The sequence below is a fragment of the Rhinolophus sinicus genome, linkage group LG02 (assembly GCF_036562045.2).
Source record: "Rhinolophus sinicus isolate RSC01 linkage group LG02, ASM3656204v1, whole genome shotgun sequence".
Classification (NCBI taxonomy): Eukaryota; Metazoa; Chordata; class Mammalia; order Chiroptera; family Rhinolophidae; genus Rhinolophus; species Rhinolophus sinicus.
This window is the reverse complement of record NC_133752.1, coordinates 175,325,727-175,342,358: the sequence shown is the minus strand read 5'-3', so window position 1 is coordinate 175,342,358 and position 16,632 is coordinate 175,325,727. Positions and strand designations below refer to the sequence as shown.

At 35.6% G+C, this 16,632-nt stretch overlaps 1 protein-coding gene across 4 annotated transcripts in view; it reads right to left on the bottom strand.

Moving 5' to 3' along the window:
• CLEC2A (C-type lectin domain family 2 member A) overlaps positions 1-16,632 on the bottom strand; it is a 38,684-nt gene that overhangs the window by 13,371 nt on the left and 8,681 nt on the right. For 3 of the 4 annotated variants that reach the window (XR_012494045.1, XR_012494046.1, XM_074326029.1), the window contains 3 exons: positions 12,559-12,746; positions 11,677-11,783; positions 7,659-9,462 (listed from right to left, as the gene is read on the bottom strand). The exons of the other annotated variant lie outside the window; for it this stretch is intronic. Coding sequence is in view for 1 of the 3 variants with exons in the window: in XM_074326029.1 (XP_074182130.1) it covers positions 9,348-9,462; positions 11,677-11,783; positions 12,559-12,746 (410 nt within the window). In the remaining 2 variants the exon portion in view is untranslated. Of the gene's footprint in view, positions 1-7,658; positions 9,463-11,676; positions 11,784-12,558; positions 12,747-16,632 lie in introns of those variants that run through there. 4 annotated transcript variants of the gene reach the window in all.

Here is a 16,632-nt window from a genome sequence, read left to right as displayed (position 1 = left end):
AGGGATTTTCTTCCAAGAAAGAACATATTTTCAGAAAATATACAATGCCAAATTTATAATGAGCAAAAAGAAATAATTTAAATAAATATTATAGGTACTGAAATGGTAATTAAAATAGAGTGAACACAGCAAACCTTCAAGGAACAGCTAATTCTTATATTATACATCATGTTCCAGAAAAGAGAAAAAAGAGAGTGTGTCATGTGGGGTCTCTGGTCCTGCTCCCCACATAAGAACGCAGCACATGGTGAGGCCAAAAAGGAACACAAATGGAGCCATAGATATGGGAATCATACCACTATATTCTCGCTGGTGGCATCCGCCTCTCTGCAATCCGCTCTTGCCAGCCAGCCACCATCTTCTTGCTAACCCCCATTCTTTCTCCTTCCCTCTGCTAGCATAGCCACAGCAGTTATATTAATGGCCAATGGCTCACTGGTTACAGCTGACGGCCAACTAGCCACAGCTGATGGCCATGCAATCCCAGTTGATGGCCATTTACTACCTGAGCCAGCACCTGTCTATGTGAGGCCGAGAGCCTGGAAACAGGAGGAGCAGCTGCCGGAGAGCTGGACCCCCGTGGAGGGGTGGGAGGACGTGGACGGTTCTCCCACCGGCACAGGAAAAGCCATGCAGCTGCTGGAGAGATGGAGCCCCATGGAGAGGTGGAAAGATGTGGATGGTTCCCCAACCAGCACAGGCCGGAGAAAGCAAAGGTCGTTGCGGCCCTGTGGGCTGGGAAGTTCTTGCTCAGGCAGCCCGGATGCGGGACTTGTCCCAGGAGGAAAGGCTTGCTGAGTCCTCCGTGGGAGATGAGGGTGAGGTCAAGGTCATCCCTCACCCCCAGGACAGCCCTGGTGAATGACTATGGACTATGGGGAATTGCCTTCCATCCCTAATTTAGTGGACAGCTTGACTGTTTAGGAACATACCACCATGTAGTGGAACTGGGGGATATTTGCTTTTGTGTCTTGACTACCCGCCATTGAGAATATGTAAGCACCTTGATTGTGAGTCGCTGTTGTTCCAGCAGGGTACCCTGAGAGGCCAGAGAGAGTGGCAGTGCCCTGAGAGCCCTGGCTGAGTCCAGGAAGTCTGGCTGAGCCCTGAAGATGCCCTGGCTGTGCCCAGGAAGTCAGGCTGTTTCCAGAGAGAGTGGCAGTGCCCTGAGAAACACTGGCTGTGTCCGGGAAGACAGGTGGTACCCTAAGAAGTCCAGGAAGTCTGGCCGTGCCCAGAAGCACTGGTGGTGCCCTGAGAAACCCTGGCTGTGCCCAGAGAGCCTGGCTATGTCCAGGATATTGCATTCACCTCCAGGCTCCTCGCACAGGGCCCCTCACGGAAGACGTTTGTCGCATAGATTGTGAGGCGAGAGCCTGTAGGGGTGGAGTGTGGGGGCAGAGCCTCAGAAAGTAGTTTCCAGGCTCTCGGCCTCACATAGACAGGTGCTGGCTCAGGTAGTAAATGGCCATCAACTGTGATTGCATGGCCATCAGCTGTGGCTAGTTGGCCGTCAGCTGTAACCAGTGAGCCATTGGCCACTAATATAACTGCTGTGGCTATGCTAGCAGAGAGAAGGAGAAAGAATGGGGGTTAGCAAGAAGATGGTGGCTGGCTGGCAAGAGTGGATTGCAGAGAGGCGGATGCCGCCAGCGAGAATATAGTGGTATGACTCCCCTACCTATGGCTCCGTGGGTGTTCCTTTTTGGCCTCACCATATCCTGCGTTCTCTTGTGGGGAGCGGGACCAGAGACCCCGCCGGGTCCCCCGCCTGACAAATGGCGCAGCGAGCAGGGTCTCATGCATGACACTACCCTCGGGCTGTACAGGTTGAGACAGAAAGCAATCTTGGTTATGTAATGGGGCAAAACTGTGGTAAACAACTTTTTTCCTGTAAAAGTATATTTAATCGGTATGTAATGCACATACCATAAAATTCACCACAAATGTCTTCATACACACAAACCTATGCCCTCTCTTGCAGATATAATGCTCTACATATTCTCCCAAATCTTTTATTACTTTACGTAATCTTGTTTTTTCTTTCTTTCTGTTTTGTTTTTGTAAAGGAAGATAGTTTATTAGAGGCAGAAGAAGAGGTTGCAGCTCCCGATCGGGAGGGGCTACCTGAAACTGGGAAGCCCCTGTTTTTTATTTCTTTTCTCTTTATTCTCAGTCACCCAGTGACACTTTCGTGTCTTGTGTATCCAGCTGCCATGCCATACCTGTTATCATCAGGTAGCTCTGGGATGGTCATGGCAAATGTGGTCATTAATCCACATCAGTAGGAGAGAACTAGAAAGTAACTTAGATACATCACTCACAAAATGCATTGAGTTCTCTGTCAAAATGAATGTCAATGCACAAACAAGACAGATTTATATATGATACAGCTAGAAACAGTGAGGAAAGGCTCACATTTGTTTAGATCCAAGATAAAAATAGACAGACTTGTTAGTTCAGGAAAGTGAATGGAAAAATGACTCATCCATAAGAAGAGTACACTGAAATCAGCAAAATATTTTTGTCCTCAGACAAGACAAAAATTTTATGTAACATATTCAATGGTACTCATGGAAAGTAGTATTCATATTATAACAGCACTCCATGCTGTACTTTGGTATTCTTATTTCTCATTTTTATAGAAAACTCATATCCAAATCATAAATAATAATTATATATACACATATTCAGTCTGTATAGATTCAAATGCTTGAGAAAGTTGCCTAAACTCTCTGTTGCTCAGTTTTCTCTTCTATAAAATTGAGAGCAAAATTGTACTTCCCTTGTAGGAATGTTACAATAATCAAATGAGATACTGCATGAAGAATGTTTAGAATGATGATGCCTGGCATTTATGTCAAATATGTATGTATGTATGTATGTATGTATGTATGTATGTATGTATGTATCTATCTATCTATCTATCTATCTATCGTCAATCTTCTACACACACACACACACACACACACAATCAGGTACATTTTTATCACTTTAAAATCTGCTTATAAATTACAGCATATATATGAGCTAAAATAGAACTATATATTCCTTGAGATCATTTTGTGTGTGAAGCTGTACTATGTTTTAAAAATTCTACATCTTTAAGTCATTCATTATTTAGATCATTGATCCACTTTCATGGTTAGAGTCAGTAGTTCTCTCTGGATGCCCAATTATGACCACGCAAAATTTGTGCATACCTCTTGCTTGCTGTGCAGAGTCAGCCTTATGTTCATTTCTGTAAAATTGAGGACCTTATAAATAGGGAATAGTGAACACTCCCTAAGTTTTGCTGAATCATTTTAAAGGCTTGGATACCTTCAGTATGGTTGGTCCTATGCCATGTGGACTTTTGGAATCCGATGATCTGATTCTAGTCTTGGGTCTACAATTTGATAGTTTTATGAACTTCTGGAAAGTTACAGGAACAATCTTTATCCAATATTCTTTATTGCTCTTGTAGAAACACATAACTTTCCCATTCTGTTTGGAATGCTATTAAATGAGATGACCTAAAAAGTATACTGGGCACAGAAAGGGCATTGTATGTATTCAGTGAACTTTAGAAACTTTTCTCCCCTGATACACTTTCTTACAATCTTGTACACACATCTATCTATAAACCACCTCACAATTACTGGGGTGTGTGTGTGTGTGTGTGTGTGTGTGTGTGTGTGTGTGTGTTGTTTCTTGTTTTTCCCCAAGCCTGACAAAGGCAGTCAAATATTCATATTGTATTCCTAGGGCCTGGTGGCCTGTCAGAATGGTGTGAATTACTTGGTTACACTTCAAAATTTTGGGTTATTTGGTCCACTTCAATTTCTGGGGTAACATCAAACCAGCAACTCCCCATTCTGGGGAAAATGGTCATGGAATGTCCAGCAACAAAGATGTTCAGCCTATTTTCTACATTCCAGATTCTCAGTAAGCGTTGACTTAATACATGTATCCAAACTTCTTTGTAAGTACGTTACCTTTTCTTCAATAATACACACACATTTTTGTTTTTACCTGTATCTGTTGAATTTAAACATGTTTAACCTATTTGTGGCCCTTTTGGCTGACTTTGTAGGTATTTTGTTCTGTGCTTTATTATTGGTTAATAAATAACCTGATGCAGTGGTATCTGGGGTGGGCTCATTATTGGAATAGACGTATACCAACCTTTTACCAAAATGCACCAGGAGGGAGACTGCAGTTGATTTATAGGGCATCTAAAAGACTGGTAATTTGTTTTGCTTTATTTTCTGTTTTTGAAAATTTTGTTTCAAAATAGTTGTCAATGAAATAAAATGTTTAAAATAAAATAAAATGTTTAAAATAAAATAAAATTAAAATGAAGACTGAAGTCATGTTGTTGTTCTTAGTTTTTCTGGTGGTTACTACAGTATTTATAAGCAATGTGCTTGTATTATCCTTTATAGATATTACCTGTTAAATTCCTTATTGATAACTGAGGATGAGTAGAAAACACCAGCCCTTCTCCTTATCCAAATCCATATACATTTATATGTATTTTCCAGTGGTCACCTCTATAATTTTAAATAGTACACACTTATTGCTTGTTCTGTATAAGAAGTGTATCTTAATTTCCTGCTTTATATAAAGAAAATATTAGAATAACACATTTCCCTTCATCACTCCTATGCTCTTTTTATATATTTTAAAAATTTGTGGTTATGAAGTTATATATGTTCAAGTAAGATAGAATAGAAAATTATGTTAGCTTGAATTATAATCATGACTACTGAAACACAGGAGATGTGAGCCGCAATTTGTTTTCTGTCCTCAGGCTCTATAAATGTTAGAGAAAGAGATATATAATTATATATATATTTGGGCATATATATATGTTCACATATGAGTGTATATATCTTTATTATACAAATGTTAACGTACCATGCACATTATTCTGTACCTTTTTTTTTGACAATATAGCTTAAAGCTTTTCGAAGGTAGTTTTTGGGGGTGTTAACCCCACTGCCTTCTCAGACCATTGGTGCTCTAATAATAAATGCTTATTCTATGACCCCACCAAAAAAAATATTTTCATATAACTCATATCTAAGAGCTACAAGCTATTCTGTATGGATAAAACATATGTAACTGTCCATTTGGTAGATATTTTCGTTGTTTCTCAACATTTTAAGCACAAATTCATATACACTTATATTGCACACACATATACAAGTGTATCTAAGAGGTGAACTCTTAGCAGTGAAATGGCTGAGTCTAAGAACATATGCACTTTATATTTTGATAGGTCTAGTTAAATTGCTTTCTAAATATTTATACCAATTAGAACTCTCACCAAAAATGTGACATCATATTAATTTAATAAAATTTTTTTTCTACTTTTTTATTAACTTTCATGGAAATTTGTGTTAGCATGTCGGACTGGATGGTATTGAGGTGGTACAAGTGTATGTTACAATCTGATTTTAGTTTGCTTTAAGCTTAGTGGCTTATAAAAACACTGTCGGTGGACCATTTTTTTTCATTTTTTATTTTAAGGCTGTTTTCAAATAGCTTTCCTTTCCCAGGACAATCCTTACTGATTTCAAAAGAGATCCTGACTAACAATCAGCAACATTTGGTCAGTGATCTACAACTTACAAAGCAGTTTTATGTATGTAATTATATTTACATTACAAAGTTACATTTATACAACAAATATTTGTAATGTACTGATGACAAAATTAAATTTCAGGAAAATCAAATGGTTGGCCTATGTTCATTATATAAGCTAAATATAGTCATGTTGGGATTTAAATCCATATGTTCTGACAGCTCTTTCTCATTCCTTCTCTTTCTATTTGCCTTCTGGTATACTTCACCTTTTTCTCCTTTATTAAAACCCCAGGAATACTGTTTAAAATCAGCTACTTCTCTAAACAGATATAATTTTTACATTGAACAAACACTATTTGAGTGATGCAATATGAAGCTTGTTTAATATTGTCTCCTATTCTCTGTTTAAACGTTACCACAGGCCCCGAGATAAAAAAAACTTTTTTTTACTTTTAAAAAAACTTTTTACTTTTCCATAACTTTTATTTTTACTCTTGAGCAACACATGAATGCACATGGAGAGGTCTGTAGTACAACATGTAAAGGACTAAGAAATGATATGGATCCACTCCCAAGTCTACTCTTTATATAGCATTCAAATAAAACAAATTCTAAACCATATAAAGGATTGTAAGTTACAATTTCCCCATAATTAATTTTTCAATACTCTAAAAATCATGTTTATTAAATAGAATTTATATATGATAACATTCACCAATTTTTAGTGTGCAGTTTGGTAAGTTTTAACAAATGTATGCAATCATGCAAACGCCAGCACAACTGTGACTTAAAGCATTTTTATTGCCCCTCAACATCCTTTGTTTCCTTTTGTAGTCACTATCTTCCTTGACCTTAGCCCTTGGTAAGCATTCATTTGCTTTATGTCAATAGAGTTTTGCCTCTCCTATAATTTCATATAAATGGGATCATATAGTATGTAGTGTTTGTATCTGGCTTATTTCACTTATTATAATGCTCTTGAGATTCATCCAAATTGTATAGATAAGTAGTTCATTGTTTTTCTTTCTGAGTAGTAGTCTCATTGTGTGTTTATCTCACAAATTATCTACCAATCAGCAGATGATAGACTTTTGTTTCCTGTGTTTGAATGAAGCTGCTATGCACATTTCATAACAAATCTTTTTAATGGGCATGCTTTATTTATCTTGGATAAATATTTTCAGAAATGGGATTACTACTCTACAAGGTAAGTGTGTGTTTAGTTTCATAGAACAACTGTCACTCTTCCAAAATGGGTGTATGATTTTGAGTTCCCACCAGCAATGTATGAAAGTTTTAGATGCTCCACTACTCAGCAACACTTTTATTGTTAGACTTTCTTTTTTAGCTATTCTAGTGGAGGTGTATTGGTCACTCATATAGTTTTAGTTTACATTCCTCTAATGACTGATTGTGTTGGGCATCCTTTAATGTACGTCTGTGTCACTTAGACATCTTCTTTGATGACATGTTCGTTCAATATTTTGCTAATTTTTCATTGGATTATAGGTATATTATTGAGATGTAAGAGTTCTTTATGTATTTGATACAAATCCCTCATATTATATGTTTTCCAAATGTTGTCTCGCAGCCTATGGCTTAACTTTTCATTTTCATGAAGTTTAGAATGGTGAAAGTATTTCATTTTCATAAAGCCAAATTTACCCTTTTTCCTTCCATATCTCTTTGTTCTTTTACATTTATAGTGTCTAACATGTGCTGGATATTGTTCTGGATGCGTGAGATATTTCCATGAAGAAAACGGACAGAAGACCCTGTCCTCATGGATTTTCTATTCTAGAAAGATTAAAATCTCAGTTTAGTTTCTTGGCTTCTTAGATATGTATGCAAATAAAGATAAAAATCATTTAAATTTCATCAGTCAACTTAAAACATATGTCTGATGGGAAGGAAAATGTATCTATATGAATTTATAATACATAAAAAGTTATCTTTTCATTAATTTATTTCTTTTTTTTGATGTTTATGCTTCAATTAAGTTTATGATTATTGACTGTTAAGGTATAATTTACATATAATGCCATGCATTCATTTAAAGTACACAGTGACCGTTGTACAACATGGGATTAGGACACTGACCTCAGCACAGTTAAAAAATATCTGTGTATAATTTTTGACTCTCTCAAAACTTAACAGTCCTTCATATCCATGGGTTTCTCATCTATTGATTGTATCAACTGCAGATGGGAAACAGTATTTTAATCTGTGGTTGGGAATCAGTAAATGCAGAGGGCTGACTGTACTAACATCTTGCTATTGACTAGAAGCCTCACCGATAACATAAACAACAAACACATATTTTATATGTTATATACATTGTATGCTATATTCTTACAGTAAAGTAAGCTAGAGAAAAGAAAATATTATGAAGAAAATTATAAGGAAGAGAAAATACATTCACTGTATTTATTGAAAAAAATCCATGTTTAAGTGGACCCACACAGTTCAAACCTGTGTTGTTCAGTGTCAACTGTAGTTTAGTGAGTTTTGATAAAGGTGTATATCCATGTCACCACTACTACAATATACATACAGAAGGTTTTTATCACCACACAAGATTCTTCACCACTTTCCAGTCAACTCTCTTCACACCTCAGCCTCTCAACAACCATTGACCTACCTGCCTTTTGTCATTATAGATTTTTCTTTTCTAGGCAAGTAAATGTAACAGTATATATTCTTTTGATTTTGGTTTCTTTCACACTACTTAGTAATTTGAAGAATTATTAATGTTGCATGTATTTGTAGTTTGGTTCTTATTGTTGAATGGTATGCCACTATATATATAGAAATGCCATAATTTGTTCACCCATTTACTTGCTGACAGACATTTGGGTTGTACCCAGTTCGGAGATATTATGAATAAAGTTGCTATGAACATTTGTATGCAAGTCTCTGTGTGGACAGATAGTTTTATTTCTTTTGGGTAAACACCTAGAAGAGGAATGGTTAGATCATATGAGAGGTGTATGTGCAACTGTTAAAGAAACTGCAGAGCCGTGCTGTTTTCCACAGCAGTTGAACCATTTCACATTCCGCCCCACAGCAAAGTTTAACAGTTCCAATTGCTTCACATCCTTGCCAACATTTGGCATAGTCAGTCTTTCTAATAGCTCTCAAACTGCTATTCTTATAGATATAAAGTGGGCACTTATTACAGTTAAATTTTTAATTTTCCTGACGAATGATGAGGTAATCATCTTTACATGTCCTTATTGGCTACTCAAATTTCTTACTTGAAGTGTCAGTTGGAATCTTTTTGTGCTTTTAAATAAGTCATCTGCTAATAAAGATGGAAGATTTCTTCACATATTTTATATACAAGTTCTTTGTTATGTAAGTGCTATGAATATTTTCTCACCGTCTATGGCTTGCCTTTTCTTTTTTTTTTTCAGAATATATTTATTTATTTATTTTTTATGTAACTTAGATTTTTTTTTATTAGTTTCAGGTACACAAGGCAAAGTAATACTTAGACGTTTATCATTTCTATCCTTCACACTGTGTGAACCCCCCTCTCCCCATCTGCTATCCCTCTGACATCGCCCAGAGCTATTACATTTCCACTGTCTCTATTCCTAATACTGTACTCTGCTTCTTGTAAGTGTATACATACATATGTATACATACATACACACACACACACACACACATATATATTTATAATTATACTTGGCATTCATTATTGTTTAGCTTCAGGTGTACACTGCAGTGATCCATTAATTTATTTATTGTATGGGAAAACTCTTTCTCTAAGGACAAACACCTTTCCTGCTGCATATGTATTTTCTTGCATCATCACAATTGGCACTACTTATGCCCTTCTTAAAAATAAAGGCACAATTTCCACTTCCTTCAATAGTGAACCTGAAACAAAACAGAGATTATTTACTGAACCTCATGAAAAATAACGAAGCACAGTCTAAAATATATATAGTGTGAACTTTGTTGACTGTGTTTCAAAAGGTGCAATGTGGAAGGAATAGAGCAAGTGAAATAAGCTGCTTCTCTCCTCTTATCAGTCTTCAGACTTTACTTCAGGATTCTGGTGGTGGGAAGAAATGAACACTAGGGAACTTTACTGCCTTAAACAAAGACAATCCTGGAACTTTATGCTGTTTTATAATGTAGTAAACATTGTAAATAATTTTGTGAAGGATTCGATTCTTTATACTTTAGAATAAAGAAATAATAAATCGATTTATTTAGCCATTTAAAGATTATATAGAGGGAGAGTGTAACTGGTATTCCTTTGACCACCCATCACACATTAAATAAATGGTCTATCTTAAGGCTGAAATAGATGTTCACTTATCCCCTCTGAAACCATCACCATAGTGAAATAAGTATTTTTTATTTGATTGACTATAATACACATAAATAATTCTAAATAAAATATCTACAAATAATTTCTAAATCCCTATTTTAAGTCATATATAAACATGAAACTGAATAGTCAAAATGAAGGAAAGAAAAACAGAATGGTGAGTCATGATGAATTTCTGGTTATATGGTAATTAAAATGCTTTCAGCACTTCCTTTTTGGGGATCTGTGTAGTACAGGTGTACACTTTTTTAACTTCTAGTGTACCTTCAAAGCTTTATCTTGCTTGTTTTCAAAATATATGTGTATTTCTGTGCCTATGCATTCCCTAGCACCAACTGAGAATTCACCAACTCTCATGGGCCTCCAAAATTTGTATGTTGAAGACCTAATCTCTAACAGCTCAGAATGTAACTGTATTAGAAGATGAAGTGTTTACAAAGGTTATTAAGTTAAATGATATCTTTAGAGTGGGCCCTAATCCAATATGACTGGTATCCTTACAAGAAAATTAGACATAGGCATGTGCAGAAGGAAGACCTATGTGAAGACACAGAGGGAAAAGATGGCCATCTTCAAGCCTAGAAGAGAGGCCTTAGAAGAAATCAACCCTACTGTCCCCTTGATCTGGGACTTCTAATCTTCTATTCTCCAGAAATGTTGTTTAAGGCATCTAGTCTGTGGTATTTGTTACAGTATCCTTAATAAACCAATACATCAACTTTAAGCAACTTACAGCTCTTTTACTTTTCCCTCATCTTTTTTTTAAAAAGTGGAACTATATATAATATAATGTTAAGCTGCCAATATTTTCTCTCAAAAAAAAAATAACATAAGTAGTAGGTTTTGTAGTCAGAAATTTTATGTCATACTTTTCCTTACATTCTTCAAAGTTGAAAATGTAATTACTAACTAAATTATTATTCTCAAATCACTGTGTGTGTGTATTTTAACCCCAGATTGGATATAAGTACAATGGTGACATAAGTTTCTCTAAATTTATTCTGTTTTATAATTTAATAAATATCAAAGAACATTTTGCTACTCTCTTTATGCCATATAGTTCATATAACATCTAGCACAGAAAGCCACAGTATGACGGTGCCTACCTTATCGTAAACGTTCCATAAAATGTAAGCTAGTGGCCCCCTCTATGGGGCACTCAATATCCTTCCTATTTCTTTCTCCTCCCTAAAGTTGGAGAAAATCTTAAATGTTTCAAGAACAAAAATGGAGTCTAAGAGTAAAATCTTATGTATCATACCCTTGTATCAAGCCAAGGAGCCTAGAAAAGTTCTAGAATTTTAAATAAAGGCCAAGAGGAGCAAACATTTTCTCTTTCTCACTTATTCTCTTCCATTTCAAGCCTCCAGTTGATGGGGTAAGTGTAGGCTTGAGTATATTTTCTAAGTATATTTCCCGAGTCAGTGAGAGTCCAAACCAACAACAGACAAAAGGCAAAGTCCCAAGTGGAAAGAGGCAAGGATTAAATTACTTAGACTTTAGTTTCGGATAAGAATACTACTTGTGGCTCACATGTGGTATATAGTTCAACTCACCATATAGAAGTAAATATTGGTCTTTGATGCCAAACCCTTACTAAAGACCATTTGTCTGAAGTTTCCCTTTGACATCCATTTGTTGAGGGTCTTTTAGGGGAATGATGTGGAGGAAACTATAGAAGGAGCTCATTATAGACTCAGAAACCTTACCATGCTTAATACATTTAATAACAAGTAAATGTCTTTGAGGCTTACCAGTTACTTAATGCATCTCCATTTGCCCACATCCAGTGTTTGCTTGCATTTTGCTTTTTCAGTCCAATCCAATAGGAAGAAGCCCCCAGATAGTGGGTCAAAATTTCCTTTTACAAAATACAGAGTGCTAGAATGAATCTCTCCTTGTTTTCTCATTCTCACTACCTCCAAAGCTATGGTCCTTCTTTGCTCCCATTATTCTTTTGCTAGGGTTATTGCAACAGCTTCGTAATATGACACTATGCTTGTATATTTGACACTCAGTAGCCCATCAGAGCAAGGAAAATGATTCTTTTAAAACTTAAGTCAGACCATGTCACACTTTTGTTCATAATTCTGCAATATCTCCCTATTTTACTTGGAGGAAAAACTGGTCTTTACAATAACCTACAAGATCTTAATGACCCACATCCCTCACTCACTCTCTCATTCTAGAGACACTGATTGGTTGCCTGTTTTCTGTTCCTTGAATAATCCAGGCATATACCTACCTTAAGTTCTGTGCTGCAGCAGTTTCCTCTTCCTGGGAAGTTTATCCCCCAGATTCCCTTGACTAACTGCCTCATCTATTTTACATTTTTGCTCAAGTGTCATCATCTCAGTGAGAAAAGACTATCTTACTGTAGCCTACCCACTTGGAAAACTCACAATACTCCTTAATTTATATATATATGCATATTTACTGACTTCTGATATACTATATAATTATTTACATATTTATTTTGATTATTTTTTATTCCTTGTCTCTTCCTTTAGGATGTAAACTAAATAAAGGCAAAGATCTTTGTTTTGTTGAATGATGTATCATACCCTTGAATTATACCTGTCATGCAGTAACTCAGTAAATTAAATGAGATTTATATTGCAAAGGAGAAATCTAACCACTTCATTCTGGAAGGTGAATATGACCAGAGATCCATGATAGGCCATACAGTTGGCCTGGCCATCTCTCCAAGTTTTTTCAAGTTCAAATCGAAAGAAGCATTTATTGTGGATTCGGTTCCAGCCTTGTGGACATATTGTTGCATCCCCAGTGCATGTCTTTTCTTTAAAGATCCTTGGACTTATAACTAAAATTAAACACAGTGATAGAGAGAGAGAAAAAAAAAAAGAACAAACTGTAAAAGAAAGAAAGAGTTTAACCTACAGGGCAAAAGATTCTCATATATTTCAGATTGAAATAATTGTATTTTCTTCAGATCAATACCCAGAAGTAGCTGTTCCAATTTGCAATCCCACCAACAGGGCACGAGGGTTCCCTTTTCTCCACATCCACCAGGACTTCTTGTTGATTTATTGATGATAGTCATTCTGACAGGTGTAAGGTGATATTTCATTGTGGTTTTAATTTTCATTTCTGTTATTATTAATGACATTGAGTATCTTTTTATATGTTGATTGGCCATCTGTATGTCCACTTTGGAGAAATGTCTATGCAGGTCCTCTGCCCATTTTTTAATTGGATTGCGTTTTTGGTGTTTAGTTGTATGAATTCTTTATAAATTTTGAATATTAATTTCCTATTGGTATTCAAAGAAATCTAAAACACTAGTTCAAAAAGATATACACACCCCTATGTTCACTGCAGCATTATATATATATATATATATATATATATATATATATATATATATATATATACTTGCCCATAAAAAAGAATGAAATCTTACCATTTACGACAACATGGATAGACCTAGAGGGTATTATGCTAATGAAATAACTCAGGCTGAGAAAGACAAATACCGTATGATCTCATTTATATGTGGAGTCTAAAGAACTAAATAAATGAAGAAGCAAAACAGAAACAGACTCAGGTATAGAGAACAAACTGATGGTCACCGGATAGAAAGGGGGTTGGGGGGGCTGGGTGAAAATTGGGAAGGGATTAAGAAGTACAAATTGATAGTTACAAACTAGCCACAGGGATGTAAAGTACAGGATAAGAAATATAGCCAATAATATTGTGGTAACTATGTATAGTGCCAGGTGGGTACTACACTAATTGGGAGATTACTTTGTAATTGGTATAAATGTCTAACCACTATGCTGTACATCTGAAATTAATATAAAATAATATTGAATGTCAATTGCAATTGAAAAATAAAAATAATAAAAAAGGAAAAATGTATTTTATTTCTATATTCAGTTCAAATGATTTAACTTTAAACATCAAGTCAGAAAAATTAAAGATCAAGAATGGAGTATGAAAGAAATCAGCTTTGAAGAATTCAGATATATGAATAATATAAGATAGCAATAACAAACTAATAAGCAAACTTCTAGGAACTCAATTAAACTTCTCTAGCCATTTTTCCCTCTCAGTTTCTTTCTACTACTGTCATTTTCTTTCCTGTAATTTACTATGGCATCTGGGACATGTCTCAAGGTAAACAAATCAATTCTTTATATTCATAACCTCAGAGGACTGGCTCCCTATTGCTGACTTAACTGAAACTAGATTGTATTTCAAGAACAGCATTTCCCCAGAAGTTGAAATTATTCCTTTGTCCTTAAAAACAAACAATGGAAGGCAAAACAAAAAAAAAAAAAGAAAAAGAAAAAAGCTGAAATTTTACTAGCTTTTTAGTCTCCACCTTACTGAAACTAGATAAATACAGTTACTTGTTAAGGTATAACCCTGACAAAAACAAGGTTTACTAAAAGGACACTTCCTACCCTCAGCTGAAATAAATGACTGTTTCATAGTCAAGCCTATGAGTGGGAAGATCCCAAATGGGACAATAAATCATCAGTGTGGAAAAATTCCACTCTGTCAAATGGAAAAATTATTTAAAAGTATCAATTTCAAAATGATTTTAAAATATCAAATTCAAATAAACAGCCAGCACAAAAATCATGTGTTTGGTTCAGAACTTGAGTCACCAGAAAGCCAAGTTTTTTCATTGATTGATTAATTGATCGATTCATTTATTCATTCAATAACTACCAGTTGAGTTTTTATTATGTGCCAGACACTTTTGTAACTCTAGGAATACAACAGTGTATATAACATACAAAATCTTTGCTCTATGGGACTTTCATGTCTAGTAACTTACATGTGGGGAGCCATGGTTACAGCTAACTCCGAGCCTTAATAGAATGGCTCGGTTTATGCTTAACCTGTTTCCTCCCCTGAGGCATTGTCTCTGCCTGCACCTGGGGGATGCTTACAAGCTACTGAGGAATGTGGGAGCGGCCAGTTCCTGGACACAGAAGACTGATGGCTATCAGGGTAATTGATAGGATAATTACTTTTGGGAGTTTCAGTGATTTTGTATCCTCTACGTAAAAGTTAAAAATTTACATTTGCTAAGGTAATGCATATTTTCTTTGTTAAGTTGCACGTACTCAAACTGCATATATTGGTGAAGAAGAATAAACTCGGGGCTTCAGCATCACTGAAGACCTGCAGCATTAGCATTTGTGTGAGTGTCTTTTATTTCATTCCCACTCCCCCATTTAGGTTCTGATCGACTTGTGGCCGGCTGGCTCGCCACACTTACATAGTCATAAAATATATCAAAGTGAAGGGGATTGGGATTGTTGGTGGAGTTTTAATTTTAATGCAGTAGTCTGGATGGGGTTCAATGAGAAGGTGATATGTACTACAGGCTTGAAGTAGACAAGCTGGTAAGGCATAAATAAGCACATACAGGGGAATATCTTCCCTAGCAAAGATAAGAGATAATGTAAGGACCAAGGTGAATGTTCCTGGCTTGTTCACAAAATAGTAAGGAGGCCTGTATGACTGGAGAAGACTTGAGTGAAGGAGCAAGAGTAGGAGATGAGATCACAAAAGTAATTGCATGACCATATCCAATAGATCCATTGGATCTATTGACAGAATTTTGGCCTTACTCAAAGTGAAAGAAATTAAAATTTCAGTATTTTTAACAGATGTGATTTGTTTTAAAAATGTGTTTAAAAACATACTTTAGAACTGTATTGTCAAGTATGGTAACCACAAGCCACATGTGACTGTTGAGCACTTGAAATATGGCTAGTTCAAATCCAGATGTCCTATAAATATAAACAATATACTGAACATCTAAAACTGTGTACAAAAAAAGTAAAAATCTCACTAATAAACTTTACATTGTTATATGGTGAAATAATATATTGACTGTACTGGGTTAAATAAAAATACAATTAAGACTATTTTCATGAGTTTCTTTTTATTTTTTAAATGTGGTTTCTAAAATATAAATGACATGTGGGTAACATTATATTTTCACTGGACAATGTTGCTCTAGCAGATCTAGGGTAGAAGAGGGAAGAAAGTTTAAAAGGGAGAGTATGTTGGCTAAGAACCGGGTGGTAATATTAGAGGTAATGAAAAGTATTCAAATTCTAGTTATATTTTGAAAGACAAGCAGAATGTTCTGAGTATATTTGTGGCATAAAAGGTGGGGGGGGAGTAAAAACATGACCACAATTTTTTTGGCTTGAAAATTGGAAAGAGAAATTTGCTATTTCCTGAGATGAGGAAGACCACAGGTAGAAGAGGTCATGGGAAAGAGATAAAGATTTCAGCTTGGACAACATTAAATTTGAGATATTTATTTGACAGTCAAATAAGTAGACTTAAAATTTTGGAATTCAGGGAAGAGACTCAGGCTGGAGTCTCTTTTGGATGTCATCAGTGTTTATGTGACATTTAGAGGTGTAAGTCTGGCTCAGATGGCCAAGGACAAGGGTAGATAAAGAAGGAAACTATTCAGGGATTGAGCCATTATTTCATGTTCATATCATCATCACCTAGTACTTCCCTGAAGTTTGGTGGATATTTATTGGGGGGATAAAAAAGATCAATCTAGAAGGCAAAACAAGTGACTAAATTTGAAGAGAAATTAGATGTTCTTGCTGAAGAACACTTTCTGTTCCAAGTGTTCGGTGTACAACAAGGAAAGCCTGGTTTTTGGTATCAGACCAGATCAGTAATAATACCATCAATAT